The sequence below is a fragment of the Nicotiana sylvestris genome, chromosome 2 (genome assembly GCF_000393655.2).
Source record: "Nicotiana sylvestris chromosome 2, ASM39365v2, whole genome shotgun sequence".
Lineage (NCBI taxonomy): Eukaryota > Viridiplantae > Streptophyta > Magnoliopsida > Solanales > Solanaceae > Nicotiana > Nicotiana sylvestris.
Window position 1 is genome coordinate 39572830 of NC_091058.1, and position 18956 is coordinate 39591785.

General features: G+C 37.0%; 3 protein-coding genes across 3 annotated transcripts; all 3 read right to left on the reverse strand.

Moving 5' to 3' along the window:
- Positions 1-318: 318 nt before the first annotated feature.
- On the reverse strand, positions 319-1692 carry LOC138884323 (uncharacterized). Its single transcript, XM_070165454.1, has one exon. It carries the CDS (start codon positions 1690-1692, stop codon positions 319-321), a length of 1374 nt encoding a protein of 457 aa, XP_070021555.1.
- A 2200-nt stretch (positions 1693-3892) lies between these two features.
- LOC104249831 (uncharacterized) lies at positions 3893-5275 on the reverse strand. The gene is made up of 2 exons (XM_009806330.2): positions 4804-5275; positions 3893-4070 (listed from the first exon to the last, which is right to left on the reverse strand). Exons 1-2 carry the CDS (start codon positions 5190-5192, stop codon positions 3947-3949), a joined length of 513 nt encoding a protein of 170 aa, XP_009804632.1. The 5' UTR covers positions 5193-5275; the 3' UTR covers positions 3893-3946.
- Positions 5276-12523: 7248 nt separating this feature from the next.
- On the reverse strand, positions 12524-13491 carry LOC138884324 (uncharacterized). Its single transcript, XM_070165459.1, has 2 exons — positions 13148-13491; positions 12524-13082 (listed from the first exon to the last, which is right to left on the reverse strand). Exons 1-2 carry the CDS (start codon positions 13489-13491, stop codon positions 12524-12526), a joined length of 903 nt encoding a protein of 300 aa, XP_070021560.1.
- Between the last annotated feature and the right edge of the window lie 5465 nt (positions 13492-18956).

The following is an 18956-nucleotide window of genomic DNA, read 5'->3' on the forward strand; positions in this document are numbered from 1 at the left end:
CACATCAAGGATATGCATGTGTTTTCTTTCCACAACTCCATTCTACTTTGGAGTGTTTGGACAACTGCTTTGATGAACAATCCCAAGTGCTTTAAACAAGTCACCACACTGACTATTAAAAAACTCTGTACCATTGTCTGTTGTTAATGTCTTAACCATCACACCAAACTGATTTTTTACTAAAGAAAAAAAGTCTTTTAGCACAACAAAAGCTTCACATTTGGACTTTAACAAACAAGTCCATGTATATCTACTATAGTCATCAACTAAAGTAACAAAATATTATTTTCTATCATAAGTTGCTACTTTGTAAGAACTCTATACATCAGCATGCACCAATTGAAACACACAGTTTGAACTATTGTTACTTATGGGAAAATTCAGTCCACTTTGTTTAGCTAAAGGGCAAATTTGACAGTCCTTTTGCATCTCTAGCTTCACTTTATTCTTCAAATCTGGCAAATGCTGCATAGCATATGTAGAGGCATGTCCTAGCCTTTGATGCCACAATGTGGTTGTTACTGCTTCTTTGTGAAATGAACCAGCAACAACTACATCTCCTCTACTAAGTATGTAAAGTCCACTATTTTCTCTACCAATCCCCAGCACCCTGCCACTATATAGTCCCTGAAATACACAAAAATTAGGGAAAAAACATGCAGAGCAGCATAGGTCCTTAGTCAGCTTGGATACTGAGAGTAAGTTGAACTTAAAGTTTGGCACATATAACACATTCTTAATTTTCTGGTTCCCTAAGATTGTAGCATCTCCAGCATGTGTGATTTCAGATCTATCTCCTGTAGGTGTTTGTACTCCAAAACTATACTGTCCTTCTACAAGTCTAATGGAATCTAATACACTCTTGCAAAATGTTATGTGGTGTGATGCACCTGAGTATATTATCCAATCATATACACATACATTGGATACATTGGACATCAATGACATAATACCTACCATGTTTGATGATCCAGTTAACTCTGATGGTCCTACACTCCTTTCTTCTAATGAAGTTTTCTCCAATAGGCTTACCAACAGTTTGTACTGTTCTGTTGTGAGGTAGTTTCCCTGTGGTTGATTTCTGGCCTCAACACACGCATCCGTGTTAGCATTGTTAGCAAAAGGTTTATATGTACCTAGTTGCCCCTTCTTCTTGCTTTTGAAATCCGAAGGATAGCCTATTATTTTGTAACAATTCTCCTTCAGATGGCCTTTATAACCACAATGCTCGCAGATCAGCCCTGGCTTCTTGCCTTTGAACATCTGACCCCTTCCTGCTAACATTGTTAGTGGTTCCTTATTTGATTCCACAACACCTAGTGTTCTTTGACTCTCCTCCTGTACAGCCAATGCATAAGCTTGATTGACTGATAAAACTGGCCTTCTCTGCAGTATATTGCTCCTTACTTGACTGTAACTCTCATTGAGTCCCCTGATGAACTGCAGCAATCTTTGCCTCACTAGATGTTCCACATAAGGCCTCGATTTTTCACAGTCACAAGAAGGTAATGGGGCCAAAATGTCCAACTCATCCCATAGATCTTTCACTTTTGAGAAGTATGAGGTAACTGACTTAGTTCCTTGCTTTAGGCTTGCAATCTCAGCCCAAAATTGATAGGTTCGAGTCAAATTATCCTTGTCAAACCTCTCTTTGAACTCATCCCATACCTTCTTCGCACTAGAAGCATACATGATGCTACGCACCAACTAACTAGCTACAGTGCTACTCAACCAGGAAACCATGACAACATTATATCTTTCCCACTGTGTCTCTAATTCTCCTTTGTACGATCTTTTTACACATGTACCATCCACAAACCCTAGCTTGTTCTTCACTAACAATGCAACCCTTATCGCTCTGCTCCATAGGGCATAGTTTTCCGGCCTTGTGAGCTTCAAGAGATCAATTGTGCCAGGTGCATCTGAATCTCGAAGAAATAGTGGGTGATTGTGAGATAATTGTGCAATTTCATTTGTCGCCATAGCTGAGCTCAAAATTCTACAACTTCAATAACTCTGATCTGCGCAATTACATCAATCGAGGCTCTGATACCATATTAATTTGTTGAATCTACACTCAATGATCCTAGTTTCATAGCATGCAATTGAATTTAGAGAAGAATCAGGAAAGATCTAGAAAAGGGAAATGAAGAGAAGACAACTCCATTTTTGCTTATGTTGAAGAAGAAGAAAGAATACAACTGATTTCTGGAGGGGCACTGTTTATCTAATAGAAAACATGTGCCCTTCCTACTCTCTAAAATTATGACCCTCAACTTCTTTTCTTTACACTTAGGTCCCTCAATTAATTTCCTAACTAACTAACAACTAACTCTAACTGGTGTTTTTGATATATACATTGATTATACACAGTTATACATATATTAAACATGAATTATACTCATAATATACTTTGGCGGGCTATTTTAATTTTAAGAGATTAGATGGACGGCTATTTGTGTTAATTCTTCCTTTTTGGGGTTGGGTTTGGCGGGGGGGGGGGAGGAGGTTAGAGGTCTTGCTCATTTTCAGTTTTATTATGCTTACCAATTTGGTGTCGTAAGTTGCTATATTCAATATAAGGACTGACAGTTTTAATGATCAGCCTACTCCATCATGGATTAACCTTAGGGGTGTATATAGGTCGGGTTGGTTCGAATTTTGTAATTACCAAACAAAACTAATTGTGCTCAAAATCTTCGTTGCACAAAACATATAACTTGTGCTCAAAATATTTTGTTGATCCTAGTAAAATACAACTATATAAGGTATTTTCCAAGAAAATAATTCAAAGTATGAGATGTGTCATGGCATTATCTTAAAATATTCAACAATAAAGACAATAAAATTATGTAATATAAATATTGCTAATTAAAAAGCCATAATAAAAATAAACATAATCTAAAAGTATTAAGTCATGCTAGAGTAAGTAGACTAAGAAGGGAGTATTAATTACATGACTAAACGCTAAAGAAAAGATAAAAATAGATTATGCATTTTTATCTAAATTATTGCAAAACAAAAATAGATATTCAATACATTGTCATTCGTAGTATTGAATTGAATATATTTTGTTAGCATTAGTATTGATTTGATTTTGGTTTGGACTTTTGTTAGCATTATTTGAGTTACTAATATTAATGGCTATAAAATTTATTGGAACATTCAAAAGTTCTAAGTCCAACCTTGAAATAATACCTTAAAAGATAAAATTATGAAAAAGTTGAAGAAATATTTATAAATTACATCACAATAAGTATATTTATATATTAAATATATCTAAAATTTATATATATGTGATGTCGGGTTGGTTTGGTTTCGGTTTGACTTTCTTTAGTTAAAATCAAACCAAACCACTTATGGTCGGATTTTTTTTCTAACACCAAACCAAATCAAACCAAATCATAGTCGGGTTTTTTTCCTCGATTTGACTCGAATTATCGGGTTGGTGCAGTTTGTCGACTTCCTTTGTACGCCCCTAATTAACCTAGATCACTTTCACTTAAGTATCTAACGTTGGATAAGATGTTTCAAACCCTTATGGATTGTATCCTCATCAAAAGAAGGAAAAGGGGCTATATATTTCTCCTTTCCATAATTCCATGTTAGCTTCATTTCCTATTATTTTTATTATTATTTGATTCCTTGACAAAGTGATTTCATTTCTGTAGAACTCTCAAAGACGCATAATTACATATATTGTTTTACAAGAAAATCGCTCTCAAATAGCAATATTTATGAGAATAATAGGTACTTGCATGAAATGTACATTAATCTAACGCTGTAATAAGATCGAGAACAACCAACCAAATGAAGCAAATTTACTGGATGTAGGACACTTAAACTTGAAGAGACCAAAATTAAAGGACCACTAAAACAAAATTTTGAAGACTGGAAGGAGAAATCTTCAATTTAAATCCCATAATTCCCATGAAACGTACAATCTTCAGAAAGGTATTTTATCAGTGATATACTGGAATAAGGCAAAAGGAGCATTGACTAGACCAAGTGCCATTTCAACCAAGATTGTCACACAGAAGCAGCAGGGGCATATGCATGTTAACATTAACCTGCACCATCCACATGACCAAAATATGTCAATAAGCTACAAAAGAAGATTATACATTTTTTAACATAAAAAATGCTTTCTTCCAACAACTTTGTTTGACATATATAGTATAATAAGCTACGTAGGAATAAGTCAGACTAATAAACACTCTTAAAATGATTAGCAGTTTAGAAGTACTTTTCATATAGGTATAATCTTCACCTTTAAAACATACAAATTGAAGGACATAGACGTAGTAAAATAAATTACTCCACTTTGTTTACTTAGCTTATAGCTCATTTGCGATAAACATAGACCAGTATCTCGTCCAAATAAAACAGTCATGACAATGAACATGAGGTTATAGGTTCAACTTCTATAAAGCAAATCCTACACCGATAAATACTCGTGACTCGTGTCCATTGTGATTTTATTCTCGGAAGAAATAGAATAGCCGTTAATAAGGAACTTTTCAAAATATGTTTAATAAGAAAAACAAAAATAGATACATAAAATTCTTCTATTATCTTTGCTATAGCTATGCTTTTCTCGGAGGAGTTTAACTATTATGTCACCCAAAAGATAACTAGGTACATGTTGTGGGATTAACAATTTATTAAAATTTTATATATATATAGAGAGAGAGAGTGACAGTGTGTGTGTTAGTGTTCATATATAAGTTAATTTTTTTAAAAAAATATGAGAGTAACGATAAAATTATTATAAAAAGAAAGAGGAATTATAGAAGGACAAACCCGAAAATCCAGATAATTCCTCCAACAAAAGCGAGGACAAGAGATATAAGGGCAAATGGAAGTCCCAACAGAAACGCTATTGGCCGGCATTTGAACTTTTTTTCACTTGGCTTCTTCTCCTCATCTAGCCCTTCTGCACTTTCTTTTGTATCTTCACCGGCTTTCTCTTCATTCTTAACTTCTTCATTTTTCTTGTCCTCAGTTGGATTTTCTTCTTTAACTTGTTCTGCAGCTATATTTGCATCACTTTCAATTTTTACAGTCTTTGGTGCAGTGATGATCCCTTGATCATTTTCCTTAGCTGTTTCTTCTGACTTTGTTGCTTTCTGTTCGTGATCTCCTTCAATGGGTAACTGTGACTTTGCTGATTTCTCTTCGCTGATATCCATTGTTATGAGCTCAGCGTTGTAGAGAAAGAAAGCTTTGACTAAGTATTATGTAAAAAGGAAAGCCTGCTGAGAAACAAATCTAATCGCAGCCATTTATATTGTACGTAAATGTTTGTTGAAATTCATTGGCCAATCAAGACAGAAAGAGAGTTTGGTAATAGCCAACCAAATCCACGATTCTCCCCTTTGTTTTATGTACCCAATTGGAGTAAATTGAATTTTGTTTATCCCACTTGCATCCAGAAAATACTATAAAGTCAAGGTCAATACGCTTAATATATTTTTACTAAAATTAAGAATCTATTTGGTGTGTCTAACTACTTCATGAATGAATTTGTACTGCGTAACAGCTGACTTAAAAAAATGCTAAATCAGTGACCTGGCTCGTTCCCTTGGTTTCTCCCTAAATGAAAAAACAAGATAAAGTCCATCAAGACCGAAGAAGAATTTAACGAAAGAAAAAGAAACAGCTCACTATAATCTTTTCTTTATTTCTTTCTATTTTTCAGTTTTGGTATATATATATACTCCTTAGAATATTTTCTCTATTGCTTTAAGGCTTTGAGTTAGATGGATATTCAGATTATTTCACATTTTTCATATGAAGCCTCATAAAAGTATACAGATTAAATGATTACCATACATATAAGGATTTTTTAGCAGGTGATATGAGTAGTTCTACGAATATTTCATCGTTTTATTGTTAAATTCCAAAATCCCCAAGCCTCAGCCATTTTGTTATGAACTCAGGGCTAACAAACCCTGTAATTGTCTCATCCGAGCTAAGAATCAACACTTAGGTGTGAATCAATAATGAGAGAAATTAATTAGTACGCTATTACATGTGATTGTTTGGCGCTGCTTATCAACAACCTTAATATCCAGCTAATATCTTTACTAAGTCAAATAGCAATCCAGATTTTACTTATAAATATAGGGATAATTATACGTGTTAATAATGTGGGCATAAATAATGTGTTAGGTGTTTGCCATAATTTTCTTATCATATTTGGTTTTCCTATCTATTGAAGGAAAGGGCATCACGTTTACCTTAATTGGGTTTTCCTTCTTGTAGAAGGAAATTACAAATCTCTCATATTTGGCTAGTCCTTTTTCTTGTAGGAAAAGGTTTGGACTTCTATAAATTGAGGATCCTTTCTTCTCATTCAGTAGCATCCACAATGTAGTCATATGGGGTTTGAGAGTCGTGTTTTCGGGGAGAACTTTATGGGACAAGTGTTAGTGAGTCACTTGTGTTTGCCTCTTCGTGAGGTTGTTCTCTCGATATTTTGTACTCTCTTTTTATTATAGTGGAGTGCTCATCTCCGTTGTGGACGTAGGTCAGTTGACCGAACCACGTTAAATGTTTGTGTCTCTTTTGGCATATTTCTCTTTTGTTGTGTGATCTATTGTCGTTCATGTTAGAAACTTAGCGTCCACCAGACTGTATAGAGAACCGGGTTCTCTATGAGTTTCCTCTGAAAATACTGATGAACCAAACTATATAGCGATCTGGTCCTATATCAGTTTGGTACAGTGCTAACTACTGAACAAGTATGTAAATGAGACACAGGATAAGTTCCCACTGTATAAAGAACCAGATTCTCTATAAACTCCACTGTAAGCAACAGACTATAAAATCAGCCAGTATAGGGAATCAGGTTCTCTAATTGTTTCCACAATAGCTCGGCAGAAAGTAAAGAACACAGAGGATTTTTACGTGGAAACATCTCAACTCAAGGGGACAAAAACTATGACCTACACTTGTAGGCTTTCAACTTCACTAACTTATAAACCCCTATTACAAGCCACTTTGTAATAACTCTATTACAAAGATTCAACTCAACTAACTTGTGGTACACCCACCACAAGCCACTTAGTGAGTCTCTAGTTACAAAGACTTTGACTAACTTGTGATACTCTCACCGCAAGCCACTTTGTAATAACTCTATTACAAAGACTTTAATCATTCTAACTTGTAATAACACTATTACAAGCCACTTTATCACTCTCTAGTTACAAAGACTTTAACCTATGACTAAACCTAGTCACAACATAAACTGGAGAGTTTACGAATTTGGGTTTCCTAAAAAATAACTTCTAAAAAGCAAGATAGGAGTTACAATGAAGAACAAATAACAAAGACTCAACAAACCTAAGGACTTAAGATATCTTCAATCTTGGATCCGGTCCTTGAGGTTGCAGCAACTTTGTTCTTGAGAGAGGTTGAGGCAAGCACTTGAGAGAGGATTTTCGTTTTCTGTTTTTGCAAGTGTTGGAACCTGAATCTTGTGCCTTGCATAAGGTTTATAGTGCACAAGACATTATCTTAGTGATGTCAATTCACAATGGTGATGTCCAATCTTAATGGAAAATGGTTGTTGCACTGTTGCAGGTAGTCACTTTCTGTAATTGCTTTCTAGATGTACAGTTGACTTATACTTCTATCAGGGGAACACCAAGGGATCAGGTCCCTAATCTGGTTCTTGTGAATCTAAAGCACACTGCCCAGATTATCTTGAGTCGATTAACTTGAATGATTGTACTAGGCATGCTTCAGGTCCTTTATTTGGTTCTCTCATAAAGTAAGTTATTTTACTTTCCTTGATTGTATTTATACGTGTGTGATATCATTTACAATAATTTAAGCAAGATAGGTAAAAAGCCTTCCATAGAAAGTTGACTGTTGCACTGTTCCTGTGCAGTAGCGTGTGCAGGCATCAACTTTCCTGCTGGAGAGTTGACTTCATACAGTCTCCTCGGGAATTGGTAGGGACCTGTTTCCTTAGTTGTTCCTTCCTCTCTAAAGAGTTGAGTTATATATCTCGCTAGATCCCAACCTGGAACTTTGTGATCTCAAGGTCTTGTAGATGTGTAACAAGGTTCCTTATCTGGTTCTGGATGGTAAGTTTGTTAGATCATCAAAACATAAAGTAAAGTACTTATGCCCAAGGTACTTGTAACATGTCAATTTCCCCCTTTTTGATGACGACAAACTTTGAATTGATATTCCCTCTGAGAATCAGATCTCCATATTGTTCCCCATACGAATCAGCCATATTCCCCATGAGAACCGAACCTAAGGAACTGATCACAACTGGTTCCTCAAGACTGTTTGGCAAATCATCAAAACTCAAAGTACCATAACTTATCAATTTCCCCCTTTTTGATGATGACAAACCCAAAATTATTATTCCTCTTGAGAACCAGATTCCTCACATGTTTCCCTGTGGATCAGACCTATAATCAACATATTATCAGCATGTTCCCTCTGTGAAGCAAAGCCATCTTTCATGCACAACATAACTTATCAATTCTTCGATTCTATTCCTTACCCATGTTGACACACCTATATAACTTCCCCCTTTTGGCATCATCGAAAAGAATAATATAAGAAGCACCACCAAAAAGAAGTTCAGCAACATTAACTCAGGCCACTTGGGCAACACAACATAAACAATAACAAGAACAACAAGTGAATGTCAATGCACAAAATAGAGTGATTGCCCATAGTAGAGTAATTATAATAAAAGCACAGTAGTTTCAACAATACATAATATGACAATTTAAACAACTAAAGTACCAATGTCATCAAATATAGGGATCAAAAGAAGGTAAGAATTCAAGGGAATTTGGAAGGATTGAAGGACATGGATCACTGGGCAAGAAGAAAAGTAAGGGGCTAAGGCTTTGATGAGCTTATCCATTCGTTCATTTACTCTCCTTTGATCAATGATCATCTGTTCCCTCGGTTCCTCCATCTGTTTTCTCAATATTTCATTCTCACCCTTCAACTTAGCATTCTATTCTGCCAGGGGTCCTCGAGGACCAGGTTCTCAACCTATCTGAATATGTTGAACCATCAATCAGATCACCAAGAATCCCCCCAAGCTTCGTCTCTTCAAGAACAAGCTCAGTCCCATGCACATATAGCTTCAGAGTGTCACATAAAATATAGAACTTTTTAATTCTTCTTCATAAACGTTGGGACTTCGAGGAACAAGGAAGTGATTCTATTTTTCGAACTCAACAATGTCAAGAAGTTCCTCTATTTTTCAGTAATATCAGAGTCAACACTCTGCCGAACAGCACTTTTTGAGACTTCAGAGTCTTCTTCCTATCCAAAACTGATAACTCAACCTTTTGCTTCTGTAAGGAACCAGGTTCCTCACTTACACTACCATTTCTATCCCTGAGCTGCCATGTCTCCCTCTTTCTCTTCTCAATCTGTTCACCCTTATCATCTGTTGCATCTTTCTCAGCCAACTTTCTGTTCTCCATTTTTTTATATATATGTTTTTTTCACATATGGAGATTCTTCCACTTCATCCTCTCTTCCACAATCACCATATCAGCAAGTTACACCACTTCATCATCAATCAACCTGCTTTTCTCAATCCTTTATACTGGATCAGAGGTTCATTTAAGCATAGAACCCAAGAGAAAAATATCATCATTAGAATTATCATCCTAAGAAGGATTTTAGGGACCGAGTCCCTTATTCAGTTCCTTTCTTTTTCAGCATATTCACCAATTCCTCCATCCTTCAAGGCTTCTACAAATCCAACAATAATTTCACCCTCACGCTCTAGACTATTAGATCTACCCTATTCCCTTTTAGTTAAACTTCCATAAAAAACTACCTAAGAATTCTTGGGGTTTTGATTCTGATGGAGTTAGGTCTTTGGAAAGTGAAAAAGTTGGGTTCACTTCTGGCATATTTGGAAAGAAGGATTATTTTGAAACAAGGTTGATTTTGATTTGGAAGAAAAGAATTGGTTTTGGTTGGGTGTAAGATAGAAGAAGTGGTTTTCGGGGGAACGGGTCAGTTCAGAAAAGGTTTAATATTTTGGACTTCAACAGTTAGGAGGAGAGCCAGGAGAAATGTAGAAATAAATTAATGACATGACACTTGAGCAGCTTAAAAAGGCATATAAGTATTGAAGAGACTACTAACCTGAGTCACAGGAACCAGGTTCCTTGACGGTTTTTTGAAATTTTTTGAGCAAAGACTCCTAGAAGTGCAAAGTCATTCTTACTTGTTTTTGTCCTGAAACTGCCATATGTGTATACCTGTAATAACATAGATTTGAGTTAGATGTTACCGAAAAACACTTTTTAGCATTGTACTTTTCCTTCTTAACATAGCCAATCATCGAGGGACCAGGTCCTTAGTTGAGCTTGATCAACCCCGACTCCAGACGATTTCTTTCAAAATGTTCCCTGCTCAGCGCCCTGGTGAAGATGTCTGCTACCTGATCCTTCGTCTTCCAGAACGGGTTCAAGATTTTGAAGGGACATGAATTCTTTTGCTTCTAGTTGGATACTTGAACTTCAGAATTTGAAGGACCGGGTTCTTCCATATGTGAATCATCATTGAAATCAACAGAATTATGACTTCCACTATTTTGTTCTGCATTAGGAGTACATAATGTTGCATCAACAACCTTATGGTCAGCTTAAGTCGAGGTGATAGAGGGACCAGGTTCCTCTATGCCTTTTGGAGGTTCTACTGCATCACCTTCATTTTTTTCTTGACTTGACTCATCAAATCAGTCTTTCCATTTGCAATATTTATAGCTTGAATTTGTGACCCTTTTGCCACCATTGTTGAGAACAAAATATTTGTATCCAAAGGCTCTCCGGTAAGTCAACTTGGCTTTTCTCCCATTGAGCAGTTCATAGAGAGACTTCTTGAGAAGGGACCTAATCATGCATTTGTTAATCAAGTAGCAAGCAATGTTGACTGCTTCAGCCCATGAACCAGGTCCTCCATAACCAACTTGGTCAATAAGTAGAAACTCACATGCCCAGTCATCTTCACCATAACTCAGCATCATCATTAATGACACTTAGGCATGTTAGATCACCACCATGCAGGGATTTAAAATCAGCAATGTAAACATTCTTGTATCTTTTGGCCACAAGCACCACCTCACTAGTCACAAGATTTGTGACTGTGCATATCTTGGACAAGAATTCCACTTTATTTCCCTTTTCACATATCTGAGAAACACTCAAGAGACTTTACTTCAGGCCATAAACATAGTACACATTTTCAATTAAGTAAGTGAGTGACTTCTTAATCCTTCCTAAGAGTGTACCCCTTTTAGCTATTTCCAAAGGGTGCACTCTCTCCTTGCAGGGCCTTAAGTGAAAGGAAATCATTTGTACTTCCAGTCATATACTTTGAGCAACCGCTATCTATGTACCATTGTAGGATGCTCCCTTTCACTGTTCCCTGCACAAAAAAATTAGGAGTTAGACTTAGGAACCCAAACGAGTTTGGATCTCTTGTAATGATAGAACGGGTGGATCAAACTCCTTTTTTCCCATGCAGGCAGCACATATTTTCTTTTCTGGGAACCAGGTTCCTCATCAATAGGCCTCTTTTCAACAAAAACTTTATTGTTCTGCAATGACTGAATTTTAACTTTACAGGTGTCTTTGCAATGAGAAAAGGGATGAATGAGGACTCTTTTAGTCCAAGCAGGTATTATACATTTTTTATGTGAAGGACCAGGTTCCGTAGTAGCAGTTACTTTTCCGGCAAAAACTTTATTTTTCTGTTGAGACTGAATTCTGACCTTACAATTTTCTTTAAAGTGCCCAGTGTTGCCACAGTGAGTACGAAGCCAATTGTCAGGTACAGTAACGTACTTGCTATAAGGATTGTATGGAGTCTTTTCCCTTTGAAACTCGATTCCCTGCCAGTTTCCCCCATTGTTTGTGTACAAGGCTGTGATAGTATCAGAGGACTAGGCCCACTTAAGTGGTTTTCAAGATCACTTTTCACTCTTCCTAGTTCTTTATGAAGTTGTTTGTTTCTCTCAAACTCAGCACACAGACTAGACTTCACTAAATTTAACTCACTTTCAAGCTTAATGTGTGTCTTACTTGCAATTTCCTTTCCCTTTTGAGAATTCTCAGGTCTACTTTTCATTTTAAGTTCCCCAATTGTTTCCTTTAAGTTTACAACTACCACCAATAGGTCATCTCTCTCGTGCTCAATGTGAGCATTACTCTCAGTTAAAATCTCTTTTTCTTTTTTCATACTCTCAATGGTTTCCTTTAAGTCTACAATGGAAACTCCCATATAATCCCTCTCTTGTTCAAGGCCACCAATTTCTTCTATTAAAGAATTTTTCTCATGAATGAGGCTGTGATAGGCATCAATCAACACATTTGATAAGGACATCAATTTTTTCTTAGAGTAAGTTTTCAAATTTCTTTGATCATCAAGAAAACTTACCTCATCTTCCTCATGGTCCTCATCATTATTAGATTTGGCCATGAGTGCAAAGACTGACTCATATTCTGAAGATCCATTATCAGCAACTATCATGTGTTTCACCTTCAGATTCACTAGAGGAATTTCCCCAATCAACTAGGGCTCGCTTCAACATGTTGTTAGCAACATCTCTTCTTTTGAACTTTCTATCAGGGACCTGGTTCCTTTTAGTGGCTTTTTCAGTGTTGGCTTTGTAATGATCCTGCTTATGGAGAGGTAAGTCTTTAAAGAAGTGTCCAAACTGTCCATACTTATGGCAGCAATCGTTTTCTTCAAAATTCCTGCTGGAACTCCTTTTCTTTGGAATCCCACCATTTTTCTGAATCATCTTTTGGAATCTTCGAGTGAGATACTCCATGTAGAATTCATCACTACTTGAGTCTCTGTTGGCAGCCTTGAGAACCAGGTTCTTCTCCTTCTTGGGCTCTCTTCTTTTAAAATCCTTCTTTCTCTTCATCTTATAAGTTTTGAGATTTCCAATGAGTTCATCAATGGTCAGCTTCTGCAAATCCTTGGCCTCAGTGATAGCATTTACTTTACTTTCCCAAGAACTTGGTAAACACTGAGTATTTTTCGGACCATCTTGTTTCTTGGGATGACTTTACCAAGGGAGTGAAGCTCATTGATAATTGAGGTGAAACGTGTGTGCATATCTTGAATATACGCATCCTCCTTCATCTCAAAAAGCTCATACTCAGTAGTAAGCATATCAATTTTGGACTGCTTAACTTGAGTAGTTCCCTCATGGGCAGTTAGAAAAGTTTTCCAAATCTCTTTAGCAGACTGACAAGCTGAGATGTGGTTGTACTCATCTGGTCTGATGCCACAAAAAATAATCTTATTTGCCCTAAAATTCTTCTCAATAGCATTTCTATCAGCATCGTTGTACTCTTTTCTTGTTTTTGGGACTATAACTGTTCCCTTGCCACCAGTTTTCATGGGAACAAAAGGTCCATCACATATTATATCCCACAGCTCTAAGTCCTCAGCCATAATGAAGTCATGCATTCTTGTTTTTCACCAACCATAGTATTAGTCGTTGAATCTTGTTGGTCTGTACGTTGATTGTCCTTCCTCGAAATTTGGTGGAGCAACCATATAGATCATTTCTAGGTGTTAAACTTTTAAAAAGAACCCGCTCTGATACCAATTGTTATAAACTTAGCGTCCACCAGACTGTATAGAGAACCGGGTTCTCTATGAGTTTCCTCTGAAAATACTGATGAACCAAATCGCATGTAGCCCTATATCAGTTTGGTACATTGCTAACTACTGAACAAGTATGTAAATGAGACATAGGATAAGTTCCCACTATATAGAAAACCAGATTCTCTATAAGTTCCACTGTAAGCAATGGACTGTAAAACTAGCCAGTATAGGGAATCAAGTTCTCTAATTGTTCCCACAGTAGCTCAGCAGAAAGTAAAGAACACAGAGGATTTTTACGTGGAAAAATCCCAACTCAAGGGGACAAAAACCACTACCTACACTTGTAGGCTTTCAACTTCACTAACTTGTAAACCCCTATTACAAGCCACTTTATAATAACTCTATTACAAAGGATTCAACTAAACTAACTTGTGGTACACTCACCACAAGCCACTTTGTGACTCTCTAGTTATAAAGACTTTGACTAACTTGTGATACTCTCACCACAAGCCACTTTGTAATAACTCTATTACAAACACTTTAATCACTCTAACTTGTAATAACACTATTAATAGCCACTTTATAACTCTCTAGTTACAAAGATTTTAACTTATGACTAAACCTAGTCACAACATAAACTGGAGAGTTTACGAATTTGGATTTCCTAAAAATAGCTTTTAAAAAGCAAGACAGGAGTTACAATGAAGAATAAATAACAAATACTCAACAAACCTAAGGACTTAAGATATCTTCAATCTTGGATCCGGTCCTTGAGGTTACAACAACTTTGTTCTTGAGAGAGGTTGAGGCAAGCACTTGAGAGAGGATTTTCGTTTTCTATTTTTGCAAGTGTTGGAACCTAAATATTGTGCCTTGCATAAGGTTTATAATACACAAGACATTATCTTAGTGATGTCAATTCACAATGGTAATGTCCAATCTCAATGGAAAGTGGCTGTTGCACTATCTGCTGCACTGTCTGCTGCACTATTGTAGGCAGTCACTTTCTACAGTTGCTTTCCAACTGTGCAGTTGACTTATATTTCTGTTAGGGGAACACCAAGGGATCAGGTCCCTAATCTGATTCCTATGAATCTAAAGCACACTGCCTAGATTATCTTGAGTCGATTAACTTGAATGATTGTACCAGGCATGCTTCAGGTCCTTTATCTGGTTCTCTCATGAAGTAAGTTGTTTTACCTTCCTTGATTGTATTTATACATGTGTGACATCATTTACAATGATGTAAGCAAGGTAGGTAAAAATCCTTCCATAGAAAGTTGACTGCTGCATTGTTCCTGTGTAGTAGCGTGTGTAGGCAGCAACTTTCCTGCTGGAGAGTTGACTTCATACAGTCTCCTCGGGAACTGGTAGGGACCTGTTTCCTCAGCTGTTCCTTCCTCTCTGAAGAGTTGAGTTATATCTCACGCTAGATCCCAACCTGGAACTTTATGATCTCAAGGTCTTGTAGATGTGTAATAAGGTTCCTTATTTGGTTCTTAATGGTAAGTTTGTTAGATCATCAAAACATAAAATAAAGTACTTATGCCAAGGTACTTGTAACCTATCAGTTCGAGTGTTGCTTTACTAGCTTCCGCATGACACTTGACCTTTTTCGGTCCTAAAAGTAGTATCAGAGCGAGGTTCAAGACATGTTCATCTTGGCGGGTTCAATTCTAGCCGCAACATATTTGATGATAATCATGATTTTGTCAGAGAAATTGGACCGATGTGCTATGCACGTTGAGACAAACTTTGTGGTGGAGATTTGGAGATGCGTCCTGTTGAAGATTATGTGAAGAAGGTGGATCAACTTTATTTTGTCAAAATATTCAGGCCAAGGGGAGAATTGTTAGGTGTTTGCAATAATTTTCTTACCATATTTGGTTTTTCTACCTGTTGAAGGAAAGGAAACATGTTGACCTTAATGGTTTTCCTTCTTATAAAGAAAATTGTAAATCTTTCATATTTGGCTAGTCCTTTTTCTTGTAAGAAAAGGTTTGGACTTCTATAAATTGAGGATCCTTCCTTTTCATCAGTAGCATCCACAATGTAGCCATATGTGTGATGACCCAAAAGGTTATCTTATGTTTTAGGACGCGATTTCATATTCTGAGGCCTTAAAAATCTTACTTTATCTCTCCTCCATTTACGTGCGCAGTCTAGGCGTATTTTCAGAAAGCTTTTATGTGGAAAATTGATAAAATAATGATTTTTTGCCTAAAAAATTGATTTTAGTTGACTTTGGTCAACGTTTTGAGTAAACAGACTCGGACTCGCATTTTGACGGTTCAGGTGGGTCCGTAGTAAAATATGGGAACTAAGCGTATGCCCAGAATCGAATTCCGAGGTCCCTAGCCCGAGAAATGAATTTTTGATAAAAATTGTAAGACTGAAATTATAATGGTTTAAAGAATTTTGGTGATGTTTGATCTTGCTAGTATCGGGCTCGTATTCTGGTTTTGGAGCCCGTACAGGTCCGTTATGATATTTATATCCTATCTATCAAATTTGGTAAGAAATGGAAATAATTTGACGTAATTTGGACCTTCGGTTGAGAAAATAGAAGTTTTAAAACTTTCTTGAAAATCTTATTCAATTTGGTGCTAAATTCATAGTTCTAGGTGTTATTTTGGAGATTTGATCACGCGAGTAAGTCCGTATGATATTTTTAGACTTGTGTGCATGTTTGGTTTGGGCTCGGGTGAGTTTCGGTTAGGCTTCGGGATGTTTTGGACTTAGGAAAATTCTGGTTTTCTGCAGCTTCAGCACTTGTGGTTTCCTTCTTCGCGTTCACGAAGCTTCTCACGCGAACACGAAGAGTAAACTTATCTGAGGGAGACTTTCTTCTACGCGAATGCGAAGGACTAGTTGTGAATGCGGAGCACTGGGGAACGTGAAGCATTGGGACCTGGGGGAGGGGAATTATACTCTTCACGAATGCGGCACATGGCTCGTGAACGCGGAGGCTGGTGGGAATAAGCCTTTATGAACATGAAGAGTATCTTGCAAATGCAAAGGCTGCTAGAGTCGCTACTTGAGGATCGCGTCAGACCCTTCGCGAATGCAAAGAAAGTCTGACGCCTGTGTATTAAAACAAAACCAGCACGAGATTTTTCAAAGATTTCACAACTCTTTCATTAGAACACGTCCTAGAAGCAATTTTGAAGATGGGATTCTACACCAAATCATATGTTTGTGTTCTTTAACTCGTTTTCTTCAATTTCCATCATCACCCAACGAATTCCTAGTCCTAAATCTTGTTCTTTAAGGGTAGAAAATTATGTTTGGGAGAATTAGGGATTTTGTAAATTTGGGAATTTAGACCTCGATTTGGGGTAGGATTCCAGAACTAGTTACATATTTGGGCTCGGGGGTGAATGAGTTTTGGTCCGAATCTCGAGTTTTGACTAAGCGAGCCCGGGGTCGGTTTTTGACTTTTTGGGGGAAATGTTGGGAAACTTATAATTATGTATTGGAATTGATTTCTTTAGTGATAATTAATGTTATTAAATTAATTATGACTAGATACGAGTGGTTCAGAGGTGGAAACTAGAAGAAAATGGTAATTGAGCAGTGAGTGGCATGTAGATCGAGGTAAGTATTTTGTCTAACTTCGACTCGAGGGATTAGGGATCCCCGACTTAATTGCTATTTGAAAATCCATGTGTGTGGCATATAGGTGAGGTGACAAGTACCTATGCGCCACCAATTTATCTGTTTTGACTGTTCCCTTCCCGTTTTTAATATATTGTTCCCTGCCTTAACTGCTACCTGTTTTATTGATATTTCCATGATTAGTTGCTACTTGTCGGATATTATTTTCATTGTTTAAAGAATTGAATATTACGTGATTGCATTGATTCATATTATTGGTTTAAGTTGGGTACCAGTGTTTGTTAGTATACCTTGGATTGGTTTCGCTGTGTAGTATAATTCGAGTGAAATTTCATAATTTTACTACTTTCCGTTTGTTTTAGTTGAGGTTAAATACCATGGGGAGTTTTGAGCCAAATTGTGAAATTTTGTTTTTATTGTGTGATTGGTACTGATATGGTAGGATCGGGTTGCAAGCTGCAATAGGAGGAATAAGGGTGATATATTGGGGAGGAATAAGGGTGAAATATTATTATATGGTGGGATCGGGTTGCGCGCCGCAACAGGAGGAATAAAGGTCAGATATTGAGGAGTAATAAGGGTTAATTGCTATTATATGGTGGGATCGGGTTTCACGCCACAACAGGAGAAATAAGGGTGGATTGATGTGGAGTAATAAAGGTGAATGTTCATACTGTTACTGATTATATGGTGGGATCGTGATACGCGGCGCATCAGTTTATCTTTTATTATCTTTCTTCTGCTGTGAAGTATTCATGTAGCTCTGTATCTTACTTAAGGATTGCTTGTAGCTTGGTATTGATAAGATATTCGAGTTCCACATTCATTTTTTATTGCAATTTACATTTTCATTTTGTCATGTACTTCTTTTTCGCTTTATTACATACTGTATGCAGGTTATATTGTAATTGCCCCGCCGTAGCCTCGTCACTATCTCGTCGAGGTTAGGCTTGGCACTTACTAGTATATGGGTTTGGTTGTACAATACTGCACTCTGTACTTACTGTGCAGATTTCGGAGCAGGAAGTGGCTGATTGAGAGATTGGTTGCAGGTTCATAGTTTGGAAACCCAAGGTTGTCCTGTTGGCGTCCGCAGGCCCTGGCGTCCCCTTCTACATTTTTGTTTTTCTTTCTTTTCAAAACAGATGTAATTTCTTTCAGACCAATAATTATAGTAAATCATAGTATGTTCGTGGATTATGACACCGGATTCTAGGTAGTAGTAGTAGCAGTAATAGTTCTGGGAATACTTTATAAACAAAGCAGTTGTTTACTTACTTCCGCAATTATGATCATTTGTTATAACTTGTTTGTTTTTAATTACTAAATCGTAAAGGAAATTGGTTAGTAATACTCTAACATTGCCTTGCCTAGCAAGTGTAATGTTAGGCGTCATCACGGTCCATTGGTGGAAATTTTGGATCGTGACAAGTTGGTATCAGAGCCCTAGGTTGCCTAGGTCTCATGATTCACGGACAAGCTTGGTAGAGTCCGAGGTATCGGTACGGAGACATTTATGCTTATCCCCCAGAGGATACAGAGTTTAGGAATAATGTCACTTTTATTCTTCTCTGTCGTGCGATTTGATCTCTCAGTGCCAATATAACATTCTACTTTTGTTCCTTCGCAGATGGCGAGAACATGTACCGCTTCCTCAGCTGAGCAGCAGCCAGAGCCTCCAGTGGCAGCTCCTATGAGGGGCAGAA

Bases quoted from the DNA above. Each gene is read 5' to 3' on its own strand.
- LOC104249831 (XM_009806330.2), bottom strand. From the start codon at position 5,192: ATGGATATCAGCGAAGAGAAATCAGCAAAGTCACAGTTACCCATTGAA. The intron at 4,071-4,803 runs GTTTGTCCTTCT...TGGATGGTGCAG, and splicing joins GGAATTATCTGGATTTTCGG to GTTAATGTTAACATGCATAT.
- LOC138884324 (XM_070165459.1), bottom strand. From the start codon at position 13,491: ATGCATGACTTCATTATGGCTGAGGACTTAGAGCTGTGGGATATAATA. The intron at 13,083-13,147 runs GTATATTCAAGA...CCCTTGGTAAAG, and splicing joins TTTGAGATGAAGGAGGATGC to TCATCCCAAGAAACAAGATG.
- LOC138884323 (XM_070165454.1), bottom strand. From the start codon at position 1,692: ATGTATGCTTCTAGTGCGAAGAAGGTATGGGATGAGTTCAAAGAGAGG.